Source organism: Anolis sagrei, chromosome 3 (assembly GCF_037176765.1).
Source record: "Anolis sagrei isolate rAnoSag1 chromosome 3, rAnoSag1.mat, whole genome shotgun sequence".
Taxonomy (NCBI): Eukaryota; Metazoa; Chordata; class Lepidosauria; order Squamata; family Dactyloidae; genus Anolis; species Anolis sagrei.
Window position 1 is genome coordinate 15,101,683 of NC_090023.1, and position 19,073 is coordinate 15,120,755.

General features: G+C 43.1%; 1 protein-coding gene across 2 annotated transcripts in view; it reads right to left on the reverse strand.

Annotated features, from left to right (window-relative positions):
* ME3 (malic enzyme 3) overlaps nucleotides 1-19,073 on the reverse strand; it is a 143,039-nt gene that overhangs the window by 51,297 nt on the left and 72,669 nt on the right. For both annotated transcript variants that reach the window (XM_060771139.2, XM_060771140.2), the window contains one exon: nucleotides 11,542-11,617. In XM_060771139.2, the coding sequence (XP_060627122.2) occupies nucleotides 11,542-11,617 (76 nt within the window). The remainder of the gene's footprint in view (nucleotides 1-11,541; nucleotides 11,618-19,073) is intronic.

Genomic DNA, 19,073 nt, shown 5'->3' on the forward strand with positions numbered 1-19,073 from the left:
TATCGGGATTGATCTTCAGCTTGTTCTTCCTCATCCAGATCGACACAGCGGCCAGGCACTCGTCTAGCACCTGAGAAGCCTCCTTGGAATTAGGTGGAAAAGAGTAGTAGAGTTGTGTGTCATCCGCGTAGAGATGGCACCCAACTCCAAAACTCCGGATGACCTCTCCCAGCGGTTTCATGTAGATGTTAAAAAGCATGGGCGACAAAATAGAGCCTTGCGGGACCCCACAGGTCAAAGGCCAGGGGTCAGAGCAGGCGTCTCCCAGCTTCACCATCTGAGTTCGTCCCTCCAGGAAGGACTGGAGCCACGACAAAACCGTGCCCCCAAGGCCCATCCCGGAGAGACGACCCAGAAGGATACCATGATCGATGGTATCGAAAGCCGCTGAGATGTCCAAGAGAACCAGCAGGGTCACACTCCCCCTGTCCAGCTCTCTGCGGAGGTCATCCACCAAGGCGACCAAGGCTGTCTCGGTGCCATGACCAGGCCTGAAACCAGACTGTGACTGATCTCGGTAGTTGGTATCGTCTAGGAAACCCTGGAGCTGAGAGGCGACCACCCTCTCCTGCACCTTACCCAAAAAGGGGAGGTTGGAGATCGGCCTGTAGTTATTCAGCACCGTGGAGTCAAGGGAAGCTTTTTTGATAAGTGGGCGAACCACGGCCTGCTTCAAATTAGATGGAAAAATTCCTTGCTCCAACGATGCATTAATAATCGGTACAAACCAGTCAAGCAACCCCCCTCTGGCTGATTTAATGAGCCAAGATGGGCATGGGTCTAGAGATGAAGTGGTCGCTCTCACAGCCCCAAGAATCTCCTCCACGGTTTCAGGAAGAACAAGCCTAAAAGAATCCCACAAAATTGGACAAGCAGGTACCTCCGTCACCTCTTCTGGCACTGCGATGGAATTGGAGTCGAGCTCGAGGCGTATCTGGGCGACTTTATCTGCAAAATGGTGTGCGAAATCGCGACACCGAGCTGCGGGGTCATCAGGGACCTCCTCCACCGCAGGTGGGTGGAGGAGTTCTCCCACGACCCGAAACAGCTCCGATGATCTATTTGCTGCAGATGCTATACGAGCGGTCGTGAATGATTTCCTGGCCACCCGTATGGCCACGGAGTATGCCTTAAGAGAGGCTCTAGCCCGTGTTCGATCAGACACATCTCGAGATTTCCTCCATTTGCGCTCTAGCCCCCTTCTCGTATGCTTCATCACAGCCAGCTCCTCGGTAAACCAAGGAGATGGCCTGTCACGACGCAATGAGATGGGGCGTTCAGGTGCGATCGTATCTAACGCCCTGGCCATCTCCCCATTATAGAGAGTTACCAAGGCGTCGATAGAATCGCCAGGCTCCAAGGCAGGAAGAACCCTAAGATTCCTCAGGAATCCGTCCGGATCCATCAGTCTCCTAGGGCGGACCATCTTAATTTGTCCTCCACCCCTGCGGAGGTTTAGGGTCGCAGTAAGTCTAAATGTGATCAGATGATGGTCAGACCATGACACTGGAAGGATGTTTTGATCTTCCACTCTGATCAATTCGTCGTCCGCCACAAAGACAAGGTCGAGAGTGTGCCCAGCTTGATGCGTGGGGCCGGATATTATCTGTGACAGTCCTATGGCCGTCATGGTGGCCATAAAGTCCTGAGCTGCGCCAGATAAGGTGGTCTCAGCGTGGATGTTAAAGTCTCCCAGCACCACCAGGCGCTGGGAGACCAAGGCCGAATTAGAGACCACCTCCGCTAACTCAGACAGGGAAGCTGCTGGATCTCGGGGTGGGCGATACACCAGCAGGAACCCCACACTGTCACGGCTCCCCACCTTCAAGTGGACGCATTCAAACCCAGAAGCTTGCGGGACAACGCATCTGGTCATGGCGATGGATTGCCGGAAGACCACTGCGACCCCTCCTCCCCGCCCCCCTTGTCTGGCCTGTTGATGCACTCCAAAACCTGGAGGACACAGCTGGGAAAGGTTTACACCCCCCACCTCGTCCAACCAGGTCTCGGTAATGCATGCCAGATCCGCCCTCTCATCCAGGATCAAGTCCTGGATGGCCGCGGTCTTACCATTAACGGATCTGGCATTAATCAACAGGACCTTGAGACCAAGGGGGCTGCCAAGGAGCCTACCACTACCTACCTTTTCCAGGTTATGGCAACCCAAGATATGAGATTGGGTTGCCATAACCTAATGTCGATCTGGCAGCACCAGTACAAGAACTAGAAATTATAATTTGAAGTTTCTATTACATGATTGTGTGTAATGCCTCAAAACCCAGATTCAAGCTCCTACAAAACTTTGGCATAGATTTTGAAGAGATACTTACTTTGTCATTGACCCAACATTTACAGAAAGGGAAAGAACGTGACACAAGGCTGTTGTTTTTCTTAGAATTAAAGAGTTGGAAGAGACCTCATGGGCCATCCAGTCCAACCCCCTGCCAAGAAGCAGGAATATTGTATTCAAATCACCCCTGACAGATGGCCATCCAGCCCCTGTTTAAAAGCTTCCAAAGAAGGAGCCTCCACCACACTCCGGGGCAGAGAGTTTCACTGCTGAATGGCTCTCACAGTCAGGAAGTTCTTCCTCATGTTCAGATGGAATCTCCTCTCTTGTAGATTGAAGCCATTGTTCCGCGTCCTAGTCTCCAGGGAAGCAGAAAACAAGCTTGCTCCCTCCTCCCTGTGGCTTCCTCTCACATATTTTTACATGGCTATCATATCCCCTCTCAGCCTTCTCTTCTTCAGGCTAAACATGCCCAGCTCCTTAAGCCGCTCCTCATAGGGCTTATTCTCCAGACCCTTGATCATTTTAGTCGCCCTCCTCTGGACACATTCCACTTTGTCAATATCTCTCTTGAATTGTGTGGTGCCCAGAATTGGACACAATATTCCAGGTGAGGTCTAACCAGAGCAGAATAGAGGGGTAGCATTACTTCTCTAGATCTAGACACTATTCTCCTACTGATGCAGGCCAAAATCCCATTGGCTTTTTTTTGGGCCTTTTTTTTGTTTTGTTGTTGTTTATTCATTCAGTTGTGATCTCATGGACCAGGCCATGCCAGAGCTCCTTGTTGGCTGTCACCATCCCCAACTCCTTTAAGGTCAAGCTAGTCACTTCAAGGATACCATCCATCCATCTTGCCCTTGGTCGGCCACTCTTCCTTTTTCCTTCCATTTTCCCCAGCATCATTATCTCCTCCAAGCTTTCCTGTCTTCTCATTATGTGCCCAAAGTATTTCATCTTTGCCTCTAATATTCTTCCCTCCAGTAAGTAGTTGGGCATTATTTCCTGGAGTATGGACTGGTTTGATCTTCTCGTGGTCCAAGGCACTCTCAGAATTTTCCTCCAGGTTGCTACGGGGAATGCCATTGCTTTAACGATGCGGACCTTCATTGCCAGTGTGATGTCTCTACTCTTCACTATTTTATCAAGATTATTGTTTTTGTTAGGCTCCTTCTTCCTATCTTGCTCTCTAAGGAACCTAAGGGAATTTACTCAAACCCACAAACTGACATGATATTACCCTAAATGGCCTATATATCAGAAAAAAGCACCCAAGAAAAGGAGACTGCAGGCTATTTGGGAGGTTTACCTGATTTAGGAAGTGGGTGGAGGGGAAAAAAAGTTCTGTTTGCTTAGGAACGGAATAACAGAAGGCATTTGTTTTAACATATTTCAGATGATTACAGGGAGAAATCACAGAGGAACCGAAACTAGTGCCATATGGCTTGCATATTTTTTGTTGGTTGAAGACAAATAGGCGTTGCTGTTTCAGCACAAAACAAGGCACCCATTGCCAAGATATTTGACCATTTCCTTTTTTTTTCCAGGTCTATCAGACTTTTTAATTGAGGTGATAAATTATGCAAAAACCTTGCATATAGACAATCATCTGAAGCATGAATGGAAGTGAAAGAAGATAAAAAAACAATAGAACAGGAGGATGGGGAAAAGAAAGAGAAAGAACATGCATTTCTTTTGGTTTGGATTTCCTGGCGAACTCTGATGTGCATCTGTGTCCCATTGGTCTTATTAAACAAGCTGCCAGTTCAGTGTAATGCTTTATTCATTGGAAGTATCCTGATTGTGCTGTCAAAGGACGTTCACAGTGCAAAAGTGCACTGAAAATCAAAAGTTAGACTGAATGAGCTTAAACAGACATTGCAATCTACATTCTTAAAGCTCTTTGTAGCAGAGAAGCACAGAACAGAGTTTCTTAGACTATCATAAGTGAGAAATCAGCAACTATCCCAAATTTGTGCCCATCTGGATACATGCATTTCTTTCTTCCATGGAGACTTGCTAGGGACCAGCCATTATTGAGTAGCACTGAGCCAGAGTACAGAAGAAAACGAGGCATTCAACAGATTTTGGAGAAGTTACTTTTTTGGATCAAAACTCTAGAATCCCCTACAAGTATAGTATTTCCTTTGTAATAAATACACAAGTTGTACTTGTTGTTTCACCTACTTCCATCTACCGGTAACATTTTTTTCCCAAATGTCCTCCAGGTGATTATATGATATGCTTCTCTCAGATGTTACCAAAAATGTAGGCTCTTAATGAGACATGCTGCATTATCACAGGATGTCTATGTCCAACAATGCTGGAGAAATTAATCTGTTTAGGCAGTATTGCACCACCTGATATCTGCCGGGAAGTAGCAGCCAGCACTGAAAGAACCAAGGCACTGAGATCTCCGGCCCATCCTCTGTTCGGGTATCAGCCAGCATACCAATGATTTAAATCAAGAAATAGCTTCCTAAGATCTACAGAGATACTTGCAGGAATGCCTCAGCAAGCAAGACTCCAAAAGTGGCAGGTAAAAACCCAGAACCTCAATCAGTGGCTGAGATCAGATGAGAAACTCCCTCCTGGGCACACAGGAGACTGGGTGACTTGGAACATGCTGAACAGACTGCGCTCTGGCACAATGAGATGCAGGGCCAACCTTAAGAAATGGAGCTATAAAGTGGAGTCCACGACATGCGAGTATGGAGAAGAACAAACCACAGACCACCTACTACAATACAGAGTCTGAACTCTGCCACATGCACAATGGAGGACCTTCTCACAACAATACCAGAGGCACTCCAAGTGGCCAGCTTCTGATCAAAGAAAATCTAGTATCATGCCAAGTTTTTAACTTTGTTTGTAGTTTTTTATACATTATAACTGTATTCTCGATTTGCTTCTAACATGATAAATAAATACTGTGTGATACTTAGTTATAAAGTAGTTGTTACACTCCAGAAACTTTGTTTTTGTGGCTACCACAAACTAGGTTGAATTGGTTAAGACTCTATGAGATTTTAATTGAAAAACTATAGCAGGATGTTCCACAAAAACAAAGTTTTTGCAGTTTAATAAACGTTCCCCGTGTTTTTATGACAGAACCAATTAGAAAATGATATTTATAACGCAGAAACAAAAATCGTGTTACGTAGTATAATGTCCTGCTGATACAGGAGCCATATTGTGTTTTGTTTGTTTTCGAAACTTTCAAACTCTTTCCCTCTCTTGAAGCAGTTAATGACAAATCAGTACAGGTTGAATATCTCTTATCTCAAATGCTTAGGACCAGAAGTATTTTGGATTTCCAAATGTTTTGGATTTTGGAACATTTGCATGAACATAATACCTCGGAGATAGGACCTAGGTCTAAAAACAAAACTCATTTATGTTTCATATACAACTTATCATGCACATAGCCTGAAGGAAAATACAGAGCATGAAACAAAGTTTGTGTACATTTAACCATCAGAAAAACAAAGCTGTCACTATATCAGCATACTATAGGGACAATTTTGGATTTATGAACTCTCAGGTTCCAAAGAACAGTCTAACTCAGGTATAAGCAAACCCAGACCCAGGGGCTCTTTTCTCTTGCCCTCCTCTCTATCACCATCCTATCCTCCTTCCCTCCCTTCTCTCTTTCTTTTCTCCCTCCGTCCCTCCCTCCCTCCCTTCCTTCCTTTTTTCTCTTTCCCTCCTTCCTCCCACCTTCCCTCCCACCTTCCCTCCCTCCCTCCCTCCTTCCCTCCCGCCTTCCTTCCTTCCTTCCTTCCTTCCTTCCTTCCTTCCTTCCTTCCTTCCTTCTCCTTTTCCTTCCTCCTTTCGTCCTGGGGGATGCTTAGCTTAGCTGGGAAAAGAGATGGTTGAGAGGGAATATGAGAACCATGCTTCAAGATTTCAAAGGGAGGACAAGGGGAAATTGACTTTCTACTGCCCTAGAGACCAGGGTAAAAGGGAGCAATGGTTTTATATGGCAGGAAAAGAGATTCAATTGAAAAGATTAGGAAGAACTTCCTGAGAGTAAGAGCCATTGGAGAGTGGCATAGGCTGGCTGGGAGTGTGGTGGAGTCTCCTTCTCTGGTGGCTTTTCTGCAGAGGCTGACTATTGGGAGTGCTTTGATTGTGCCTTCTTGCATGGAAGGGGGTTGGACTGGATGGCCTTTGGGGGTCTCTTCCAGCTCTAGGATTCTAGAATTCTATATCAGGAATAGGCAAAATATGGATACACATTTTCTCTACTGTCCACCATCTGATCCTGATCAAGACCAACCCTTTTGGGATCCAAACGTTTCTTGTCTTTTCTTCACTTTCTGACTCCGAAAGAGAAGAGGAAGGGGAGGAAAGGGCAGGGAGGGGATTTAGGGACAACCCCTCCCTCCTGGCCTGTCCACCACACTCTGGCCTGCCATGCGCCCCCCCCCCCCAAGTTAGAAAGTTTGCCCATGCCTGATCTAACTATGACATATTTTTCCTTTCCGTACTTTTGATTCACGACTGATTAGCCACCAATTTCAAAGTGGATTTAAATAAAAGTGCTTATTATCCTTGGCCAAGGTGCTTTTTTGATATATTGAAGAAAATGTCACATAGTTCACCCTTTCATAAGACAAAAATCACCACTCATAATGAGAAGGCAATTTCCAATCTCTTCCATTGCCCTATTAAAGTAACCCGCAGGAATCAGGAAAGAACAGACTCCAAAAATAACTCCTCTGACAGCACCACTGATTAAAAATGGCTCCTAGAAATTGAAAACTTATAACTTAATCAAAGTTTGCACTGCTAATTTGTGAAGTTTCTGATTTCTTCCTTACTATCCTGGAAGGTTGTGTTTCAGGATGTGAAGAATCTGATGTTTTTTAAAGTACAGATTCTAGACCAGCGGTTCTCAACCTATGGATCCCCAGGTGTTTTGGACTACAACTCCAAGAAATCCCAGTCTCTGCATGAATCTACCATATACCATGCAGCAATGGACAAGTCTACATAGGGACCACCAAATGCAGCATGGCCCAAACACGAATCAATGAACATGAAAGGCACTGCAGACTACTTCAACCAGAGAAGTCAGCCATAGCAGAGCACCTGATGAACCAACCTGGACACAGCATATTATTTGAGAACACAGAAATGCTGGACCACTCCAACAACCATGTCAAGACTACACAGAGAAGCCACAAGCATGTGGACACTTTCAACAGAAAGGAAGAAACCATGAAAATGAACAAAATCTGGCTACCAGTCTTAAAAAACTCTAAAATCATATCAGTAAATAAAGAACAACATTCAAAAACAGAGAACTCCAGACAAAACAACCAGGGATAGCTAATCATCTCTCAACAAAGGATTCCCCCAGACAGCGAGAAGCCACCCCTTGATACTGCTAGGCCATTAAATACTAATCAGGGTGGCCAATGGAAACATTCACACCTAGCTCCAACAGACAAGAGTTCTTTGTCCCACCCTGGACATTCCACAGATATACAGTATAAACCCCATCTTCCTAGTTTCCAACAGACCTCACAACCTGTGAGGATGCCTTCCATATATGCAGGTAAAACGTCAGGAGAGAATGCTTCTGGAACATGGCCAAATAGCCCGAAAAACTTACAACAACCCAGTTTACCGGTTGTTAGGATTTCTGGGAGTTGAAGGTCAAAACATTTGGGGACCCACAGGTTGAGAACTACTCTTCTCGACTGTAAGGGTGAACTACACAGAACCCTGGATTTGTAGCTTGATGAGGCATTTGCACTCTTTAGCAGAGAAGGCAAAGGCCTTGCAAAACTACAACACCCAGAATTCCATAGCATTGAGCCGTGGCAGCAAAAATAGTGTCAAGCTGCATTAATTCCACAGTGTAGATGTACCCTGATTGTGTTTTCCTGCCCAACAGGGAGTTGGACTGGGTAGCCCTTGAAGTCTCTTCCAACTCTATGATTCTATGATCATCATCTTCATTATCCCCATCCTGGAGGTACCCATCCATCTCACGCTGCTCTGGTCTCCCGATTTCTATCCTGGTTTGCCTCAATGCACTTTTGAACTAGACTTTTGGTCCCTGATGGCAATCCAGAGCCGGATGGTAACAGTAAATGAGCCTGGAATTTTGCAAATCTGAGACGGCAGAAAACAATGGACCTCATACTTTGATGTCACATTTTGACAAAACCAGAATAAATTTGATTCGATACACAGAGTTCTTCCCATGGAATTTGTTGTTTTAGGAATATCAACCCCCAAACTAACCACATGATTGCTTTCAGCTTGGTTTACTTAAGGCTCCTTAAAAGTTCCCATCTGACTGGGAAAACTTCAAATGTGCAAATATTGAAAAGGATCTTTTTCATGCAAAGAAATTCCACAGGATAATGATTGGCAGTCATATTAAACGATGGTTGTTCCTACTGAACCCAATAGATTGATAGAGTTGTGGGTGCACTTACTTTTCTAGAAAAGAGAAGGTTAAGAGGGGACATGGGAGCAATGTTTACATATTTGAAAGGATGTCATATTGAGGAGGGGAACCAGCTTGTTTTCTGCTACTGCAGAGACTAGGACACAATGGAGCAATGGATTTAAATTGTAGGAAAAGAGATTCCACTTTAATATTAAGAAGAACTTCCCAATGCTAAAAGCTTTTCAGTGAAATATGCTATTTTGGAGTCTGGTGGAGTCTCCTTTTCTGGAGATTTTAAAATAGAGACTGGATGACCATCTCGTTGGGAACACTTCGTTTGTGACTTCTGCATGGCAGAATGAGCTTGGACTGGATGGCCCTGGTGGTCTCTTCTAACTATGATTCTATGATGTAATCCAAAACTGCAGAAAGCAATTTCACCTGGGATAGTGCACTGCCTTAATATCACACATGGAGAAGGACATTCCATCTGAACATTAGGAAGAACTTCCTGACTGTGAGAGCTGTTCAGCAGTGGAACTCTCTGCCCCAGAGCGTGATGGAGGCTCCTTCATTAGAGGCTTTTAAAAAGAGGCTGGATGGCCATCTGTCAGGGGTGCTTTGAATGCAACTTTCCTGCTTGTTGGCAGGGAGTTGGACTGGATGATCCATGAGGTCTCTTCCAACTCTATGATTCTATGACTTCAAATGGCTAAGTAATACTCTAAGACAGCCACTTTCCTACTATCTCATGCTGGCAAAATATTCTATTAAGGATGAAAAGTTGCATAGATCCCCATTTTCTACTCTTTTGTTGGTGGAGGAGTGTGCATCACAGTTCATTTCTGAAGAACTCCACAGCCTTATAGAGTTCTTAAAAATACATGATTCATTTCCCAGGAATTCAAGAAAGCCCAGGATGTTCTGATAAACATGCCAGTTGTGGAACCTCCTTTTTTCTTTATCAATCCTGGCTTTCTCCCCATGAGATCCTAAGCTGCGTACAGTGTAAATTAAAACAAAACAGCTAAAATAGTTGTAGAGGAGGGTGACATTATCCTTGGGAACAATAGTTTATCAAAGTCTAGAGTAAACAGACAATAGGCTAAAGAGAAGAATGGTCAAACACAACAAATACTAAGCAGCGAAGGGGCAATAATCTCAAACAAACAGCTAGGGGGGATGTCCCACAGGCTTAGATGTCTTTACACTAATACCTAGAACATGGGAAATAAACAAGATGAGCTGGAACTCTTAGCATGACAAAACAGTTACAATGTAATAGGTATAACTGAAACCTGGCAGGACAAGTAATTGGAATGTAGCAGTGGAGTGGTATAACCTATTTCAGAGAAATATACCAAACTGGAGAGAGGGTGGAGTGATATATGTAAAAAATATTTGCATATGTGAACACTTCTGAATAAGGGACACACAACTTGTATTACCCTTGAAGGAGCTGGGGCTGGTGACGGCCGACAGGGAGCTCTGGCATGGACTGGTCCATGAGGTCATGAAGAGTCGGAGACGACTGAACGAATGAACAACAGCAACTTGTATTACAAATATAAAGAAGCAGCACACCCGTTGCACATTCTTCTACTCCAACCAGTTAAAGTCTGATGGTGTTTTTGATTATGAAGGTAAACAAGAAAGGAAGAAGTAAGTAACGTGAGCCTCCTTTGGGAAGGAATTCCACTGTTTAGGAGTCTCCTGAATGAAGGATCTCAGCATTGCATGTTATAGTTGTTTCATTACTAAGTGTGGACAATAAAACATCATTCTGCAGCAAATAAGCCAAACTCTTAGTATAATAAGCCAAAGTCCCAGTCATGCCCTGTTTCTTGCACATGGAATATGTTCGACATCTAACATTTTAAATATTTATAATACTATAATGTAATGAAATATACTACTACTACTACTACTACTAATATGGAGCCCCCGGTGGCGCAGTGGTTTAAAGCACTGAGCTGCTGAGCTTGTTGATCGAAAGGTCGCAGGTTCGATTCCGGGGAGTGGCGCGAGCTTCCGCTGTCAGCCCTAGCTTCTGCCAACCTAGCAGTTCGAAAACATGCAAATGTGAGTAGATCAATAGGTACCGCTCCGGCGGGAAGGTAACGGCGCTCCATGCAGTCATGCCGGCCACATGACCTTGGAGGTGTCTACGGACAATGCTGGCTCTTCGGCTTAGAAATGGAGATGAGCACCACACCCCAGAGTCAGACATGACTGGACTTAATGTCAGGGGACTACCTTTACCTTTTTTACTACTAATATGATATTATAATTATATATTTATATTACATGTAATATTACTAATAATATTACAATATAATGGTATAGTACAATATAGTAATATTTAATACTAATACTGTACTATGCTAATAATATAATATATTTTATGTATATATTTATTTATTTTATTTTATTTACTTTACTTGTATACCGCAGTTTCTCAGCCTAACGGCGACTCAACGTGGTTTACAACAAAGGTACAACAATCAACAATATACAATTTAAAACCACAAAAACATAATACACAATATTGACACAGCAATAACAACCCAATGCATCTCATAACTAAAATCATGATCCAGTTTCGTCGTCCTTATTACCATTCCTGTAATCATCACATTCATTGCACCGATTAACCAAATGCCTGTTCGAACATCCAGGTTTTTAATCTTCTTCTGTAAACCGCTCTGAGTCCCCTTATATATCTTGTAAACCGCTCTAAGTCCCCTTCGGGGTGAGAAGGGCAGCATATAAATGTCGCAAACAAATAAATAAACTCACTGTTTCTGTTCCATTAAAATTGAATGAAATTATCCATTACCTTTATGTTTTCTTCCGGCCATGAATTCAGCATCGTTGCAATATGTCCTTTGTCATGAATGGTAATAAACAGCCCACTGAAAGGAAAAAAATACATTACATACATATATTTCAACGGCAGTGAATAGTTCCAAGAGACTAAATCAGTTTGTATATGAAAGAGAAGAAAAAAGTCAATGTGTAGTGGTTCAAGTGGTGGACTATGACTCTGAGAAAGCAGGTTTCAAATTCGCCCTTGGCATGAAAACTCATTGTAGGCACACAACAACAATAACAACAAAAGAGAAAACATTAACCAACCAGCAGTTGTAATGGAAATGGGGGGGGGGGGGGGGGGGGAGACGGACCAAAAGCAGGTATATATAATAAAAGTTAAAATATCATAGAATCATAGAGTTGGAAGAGATCTCGTGGGCCATCCAGTCCAACCCCCTGCCAAGATGCAGGAAAATCACGTTCAAAGCACCTCCAACAGATGGCCATCCAGCCTATATTGAAAAGCCTCCATAGAAGGAGTTTCCGCCACAGTTCGGGGCAGAGAGTTCATCCTAATGTTCAGGTGGAATCTCTTTTCATGTAGTTTGAAGCCATGGCTCCGCATCCTAGTCTCCAGGGCAGCAGAAAACAGGCTTTCTCCCTTCTCCCTATGATTCCCCCTCACATATTTATACATGGCTATCATGTCTCCTCTCAGTCTTCTCTTCTGCAGGCTAAACATGCCCAGCTCTTTAAGCCACTCCTCACAGGGATTGTTCTCCAGACCCTTGATCATTTGAGTCACCCTCTTCCTCTGGACACATTCCAGCTTGTCAACATCTCCCTTCATTTGTGGTGCCCAGAACTGGACACAGTCTTCTCTTCTGCAGGTTAAACATGCCCAGCTCTTTAAGCCACTCCTCACAGGGATTGTTCTCCAGACCCTTGATCATTTGAGTCACCCTCTTCCTCTGGACACATTCCAGCTTGTCAACATCTCCCTTCATTTGTGGTGCCCAGAACTGGACACAGTCTTCTCTTCTGCAGGTTAAACATGCCCAGCTCTTTAAGCCACTCCTCACAGGGATTGTTCTCCAAACCCTTGATCATTTGAGTCACCCTCTTCCTCTGGACACATTCCAGCTTGTCAACATCTCCCTTCATTTGTGGTGCCCAGAACTGGACACAGTCTTCTCTTCTGCAGGTTAAACATGCCCAGCTCTTTAAGCCACTCCTCACAGGGATTGTTCTCCAAACCCTCGATCATTTGAGTCACCCTCTTCCTCTGGACACATTCCAGCTTGTCAACATCTCCCTTCATTTGTGGTGCCCAGAACTGGACACAGTCTTCTCTTCTGCAGGTTAAACATGCCCAGCTCTTTAAGCCACTCCTCATAGGGATTGTTCTCCAAACCCTTGATCATTTGAGTCACCCTCTTCCTCTGGACACATTCCAGCTTGTCAACATCTCCCTTCATTTGTGGTGCTCAGAACTGGACATGGTCTTCTCTTCTGCAGGCTAAACATGCCCAGCTCTTTAAGTTGCTCCTCACGAATGCAGTTATCAACAATTAACCTACACAAATAAATAGAAATAATCTGAACTCATGGCTCAGTCCCTAAATTACTATTCATGCCCTCAATATGATCTGTCTGTACCTATCTATTTCTTTTGAAAACAGGGTTACTAGATCACAGGCCTATGGGTGTGGTTAGAAAGATGATGTTTTATTTTACACAGGAGAAACAAATCTGTGTATATTTCTGGACCAAGTGTGTTGGCCAATACTGGTCTGCATCTGTAGAATATCAGTGGTCAACATTTTTCTTAAAAAAAACCTGAAAACTCAGAATGAATGCAATCCTTTCTTTGTGGAATTTTGCTGATTAGGTGCATCTGATCTGAAAGCGGAAGGAACTAAACTGGGCCAGGCTTGTCACCTCGATTTAAAAATTCAAGTGTTCAGCCCACCTTGCAATGCATATCTGGTTTCTCCCCAAACTTCTTGGAGTTCGTCCATGTCTTTCTGCTGTATTTTGTTTGATATTTCTTTCCTAACTTTTTTCAATTCTGGGGGCTAAGGCAGCTCATAACATGGACAAAAGTCTGTTAAACATAACTAAACAAATCATTACATAAAAATGATAATTGACCTAAAGTATGAGGATTATCTGGAAAGTAAGATTACAAGTTTTTTAAATTTTTTTTTACAAAGAATGAATGTATTTTAATAAAACTTTCATAGATTGTAGCATAAGGTAAAGGTAGTCCCCTGACATTAAGTCCAGTCATGTCTGACTCTGGGGTGTGGTGCTCATCTCCATTTCTAAGCCGAAGAGCCAGCGTTGTCCGTAGACACCTCCAAGGTCATGTGGCCGGCATGACTTCATGGAGCGCCGTTACCTTCCCGCCGGAGCGGTACCTATTGATCTACTCACATTAGCATACATTAATTAATTATGCTACATTAGATTGCAGCATAGGTATTACATTATTTCTCCACATAATCACCATTCAGTTCAATACATTTTGTCATCTGTGTGACAAGTTTTGGATGCCTGTGTCATAGAAGTTTCCCTCCGCCTTTTTCAGCCAGTTCGTCACTTTGATTTTCACCTCCTTGTCATTGGAAAAGTGTTTACCACCAAGGTGTTCCTTCAATTTAGTGAACAGATTATAGTCACTGGGTGCAAGATCGGGGCTGTGAGAGGAGTGGGTTAAAACATCCCAACCAAATGAAGTCAACAACTCTTGCGTTGCATGAGCGGTGTGCGGATGCGCATTGTTATGAAGGAGACAGACTCCCGCGATCAGCGTCGCATGACATTTGTTTTGGATGTCTCTGTGAAGTTTCTTCATGGTCTCACAATATATTACATACACATTTTGTCACATGCTGTCTTGACATTACATCCTCTCAATAAACTGAAATGATTTCACGATGAATCGCAGCAGCGTTCATGCCCTTAGCATTTAGGTAGTGTGTTACAGCGCAAACTTTGTACTTCGAGGAAAACCTAATGAGGACGCTCATCTTTGCCCTTCAATGGCAGTTGATGAGCTACTGATGACTGGCACTGCTCGTTTGCTTCTGCTGGCTTCCCGCTACATGACAGTATTTATTATTTATTTATTTTATTTCGGGTACTTCTATCCCGCCTTTCTCAACCCCCTAAGGGGGACTCAGGGCGGCTTCCAACCGGCATACGTTTGATGCCTACAATTCAACACAATAAAATACATAGTAACAATAATTATAAACAGTTAAAACATTACATTAATCCAATAAAAAGCCAGCCTGGTGGCCATCGTTTCACCAAGTCCGTAATTAATAAATTCATTCCGCTTATGATAGTCCGTTTCCAAAGCTTTAGTCGTCATTGTCCTTGTCAGTAACAGCAACTTCCCCCGCAAAAATTCCGCGCAAGAGCTACATGCCTTGTAACCATATTTTCCGGATAACTCTCATAGTAAACCAGCCCCTTGTAAGAGATATGGATACATACATAAAGTTGTAATAACAAAACGTATGGGGTACAACATATGGAAAACCTTCAATTTACATTTTTAAAATTTACAATTTTAAAATACATTTCCAATATTTTTGTTGTTTCTCATTAAGTTTGTGCAACATGCCTATGCACTGCATTCGACATACTAAAGTGACACAACACGTAGTTCAGAAAGTGCTGGATGTAGCTGGCTTCTTTAGAGTTAATCAGTAGCAACAATAGATCACACCAGCCAGTTAATCACCAGCAGCAAATTCCCCACAACATCAATGAGAGATCTCCAAATGACCCTGTCATCCACAGCCTTTCTCAGGCCTTACAGACTTAGGGCTGTGGCTTCCCTGATTGAGTCAGTACATCTGGAATGTAGTCTTCCTCTTTTCCTTCTGAGAGGAGATATGATAGCCATGTATAAATATGTGAGGGGAAGCCACAGGGAAGAGGGAGCAAGCTTGTTTTCTGCTTCCTTGGAGACTAGGACGCGGAACAATGGCTTCAAACTACAAGAGAGAAGATTCCATCTGAACATGAGGAAGAACTTCCTGACTGTGAGAGCCGTTCAGCAGTGGAACTCTCTGCCCTGGAGTGTGGTGGAGGCTCCTTCTTTGGAAGCTTTTAAACAGAGGCTGGATGGCCATCTGTCAGGGGTGATTTGAACGCAAAATTCCTGCTTCTTGGCAGGGGGTTGGACTGGATGGCCCATGAGGTCTCTTCCAACTCTTTGATTCTATGATTCTGCCTTCTAACTTATTAAGCATTATTGTCTTTTCCAGGAAGTCTTCCCTTCTCATGATATAACCAAAGCATATCAGTCTCAGTGTAGTCATCTTGGCTTCTAGAGGACTGATTTGCTTAAGACCTATATTTTTAATGATCAGTGGTATCTGGAGACCTCTTCTGTGGCACTATATTTCAAATGAGTCCATTTTCGCCCTATCAGCTTTCTTCACTGTCCAGTTTTCACAACTTACATACAAATTAAAAATACTGTGGCATGGATAGATCGCTATATCAGTTACATATCTCTGAGTCCCCTTCAGGGTTGAGAGGTGTGGGATATAAATATGGCAAATAAATAAATACATTTCAGGATCTTGTCTAGTTCTTTCACAGCTGCCCTTCCAAGTCTTCTAATTTCTTGACTGCAGTCCCCATTCTGATTAGTGACTGAGCCAAAGTAAGGAAATCTTTAATTATTTCCATGCCTTCATCTACTTTAATGTTATGTAAATCATCGCTGGACGTTATGTATTTTTGTTTTTCTTAACGTTCAGCTGCAAACTTGTCTTTGCACTTTCTTCCTTGACTGCCTTCAGTAATCATTCCAAGTCTTTGCTCTTTTTTGCTATTAGCAGGGTGTCATCTGCATATGAGTTAGAACCCCCCCCCCCCCCCCAAAAGTTAAGAACGTTTGTTAACTGTCTGCAGAAAGGCAACAGGAAGAGGACAAAAGTCTACAATCTGGGAGTAGTGGTCTCGAAAGCTCTCTTACACGTTCTCATTACATGTTCCAGTGAGCATGTCAAAAACAAGGGAAGGGCCTCCTATGAGGATCTTAAAACCCAGTTTGGATCATTCCTATACATACATACATGGATGAATCCAAGTTGTATAGAGTTTAATAGCACCTAATCACTGTTTTGAATTATGCTTGGACAAATGACTGTGAAATCCACAATTTGGCTGCAGTATTGGACCTCACGAAGATTTCTGGATAGTCTCAAAAAATAGCATCATATCGAATGTATTTTACAATAAACTAAAGGCAGCATTGCCAGTTCAGAATTGTCCCAGGATCTGAGTAGGAATTGGACTTGATCCTCTATCAAACTCTGTGATACTATGAATCCTGGGCCAAAATCTGAAATGTAGGGATGCTTATTTTTTTGGGGTGTGAATCATTAGGTTTGATGCATTAAGAACCAACCACAATTGCTCATAACTTGCCATTTGAATGGATAGGGGTGTGTGTGTGTGTGTGTGAGAGAGAGAGAGAGAGAGAGAGAGAGAGTGAGAGAGAGAGAGGGAGAGAGAGAGAGAGAGGGAGGGAGGGAGAGAAGGCCATATTTTATGTTTGGAAAAGGGTTCAGTCCGGATCAAGAATCCTCAGACTCATTGGAAAACCTTTGCAAGTTGCAGAAAGAAATCGATTAAGCCTTGAAAACTGTAGTAAACTATTGCTCTCCTAGGTTGAATTGGCAGTTTTCAGAGATACCTTCTTCTTGCCTGGAGATGGCTTCACCAAAACTATAGGATTTATCATCTCCCGCCTGGTGAAAACTGGGAACACTATCTAAAGAAGACTATCATTAAGACATGCTTTCCCATGGCCAGATCAGACATCTCCAAGAATAATCACAGCTGACATTGTAACTTTAACTGTGTTGATTGACACCTGGCCATCGCAGAAATATAGGCATCCAGACCAACCAATGAATCTTGGTTCTCTGGACTAAGCTTTAATTTGTTTGCCTTCATCTAGTCAATTACTGATATCAGGCACTGGTTATGAACCAAACTAGCATATTGGGATTTAGAAGAAAAGAAGAAATACAACTGTGTACCAACAGCCTAGATAGCTAAAGTCACCAGATTCTGACTGATCTTGAAATCAAAGAAGTATCCATCCAGACTGGCAATTAGTTGAAACACCAATGAATACTAGGTAACTGTAGACTATATCTAGGAACTGTCAGAACCATCTCTGAGTATTTCTTGCAAAAGAAAACTCTGAGATTCATGGGGTTTGTCATAGGCCACTTGAAGGCACGTATGCATGCATCATTTTCAATATATACTGGTGGCACTGAACGGTCAAATTCCAGGCAACTCCTCTGAGAAGTTTCCTGCATATATTAATTAGTATGGGGAAACCAAGAAGGATTCCACAGGCCAATGGCCACAGGGTTGTTGCTGTGAGTTTATGAGTCATTGTTCACACATGTATAAGCTGTTCTCTAGGGCAGGCTAAGAAACCTATAGTATCACATTTGTCCAGTGCACTGATTAATAGCCTAATTTCAAGAAGCAGATGCAAGTAATCATGTCGCCCTTCTGAGAAAGAGATTGATGATTAGGGAAAGATTGATGTGATACAATGGGGACCTCACATGCTTTGGACTTTCGCCCTCTCCACCATTGGGCATGTGACGGTTGTGTTGTTGTTAATGCCTGTCAAATTGATCCATTTATGGCAGCCCTATGAATGAGAGACCTCCAAGTCATCATACCCTTAACAGCCTTACTCAGGTTTTACAGATCCAGGGCCGTAACTTATTTGTATAGCTCAATCCATCTGGAATACGATCTTTCCCTTTTCCTAATGCTTTCTACCTTATCATTGTCATATCTAATGAGTGATATCTTCTCATGACATGACCAAAGTATTATAGCCTCGGTTTAGTCATCTTGGCTTCTAGGTATAGTTCAGGATTCATTTGCTTTAGGACCTGTTTAGAAGTCTCTTTAGAAGTCCAAAATATCAGCAATACTCTTCTTCAGTACCACTTTGGGGTAGAACAGGTTAAGATTTATATTCACGGGGTTAAAAATATTTATTTATATATTTATTTGCAGTATTTGTATTCCTCTCTTCTCATACAAAGGGAACTCAGGGTGGATCACATAACACATACACGGCAAACATTTAATGCTGTTAAACAGACAGGACAGACAACAGACAGAGGTATATGTCAGTATTTTTCCCAACTTCGGTGTCCTGGAGGTCGTGCTCGATTCCAGCCACAGGGGGGGTTCTGTCACTCTATCCTCTATGATGAAGAGTCGTTGAACCCAGACTTTCGTTCTTTCTTTGATTGCTGGCATTTTCTGGTATTTCCTTTTTTATGGTGCCATAAAATACTTCTCTGCTTCAGCACTGCCTAATTTCTCTGCTCAAAACTCAGCTGTTTTCGAACTGGTTAGGTGGACAGTGTGCTGGGCTGAAGGTCGGGTGCTCACCCCGGCACGAGCTTCGAATTGCCAATGTTTCAATTGGTGTGATCTATTGCTGCTAGTGATTAACCAGCTGTGCTAAAATATTAA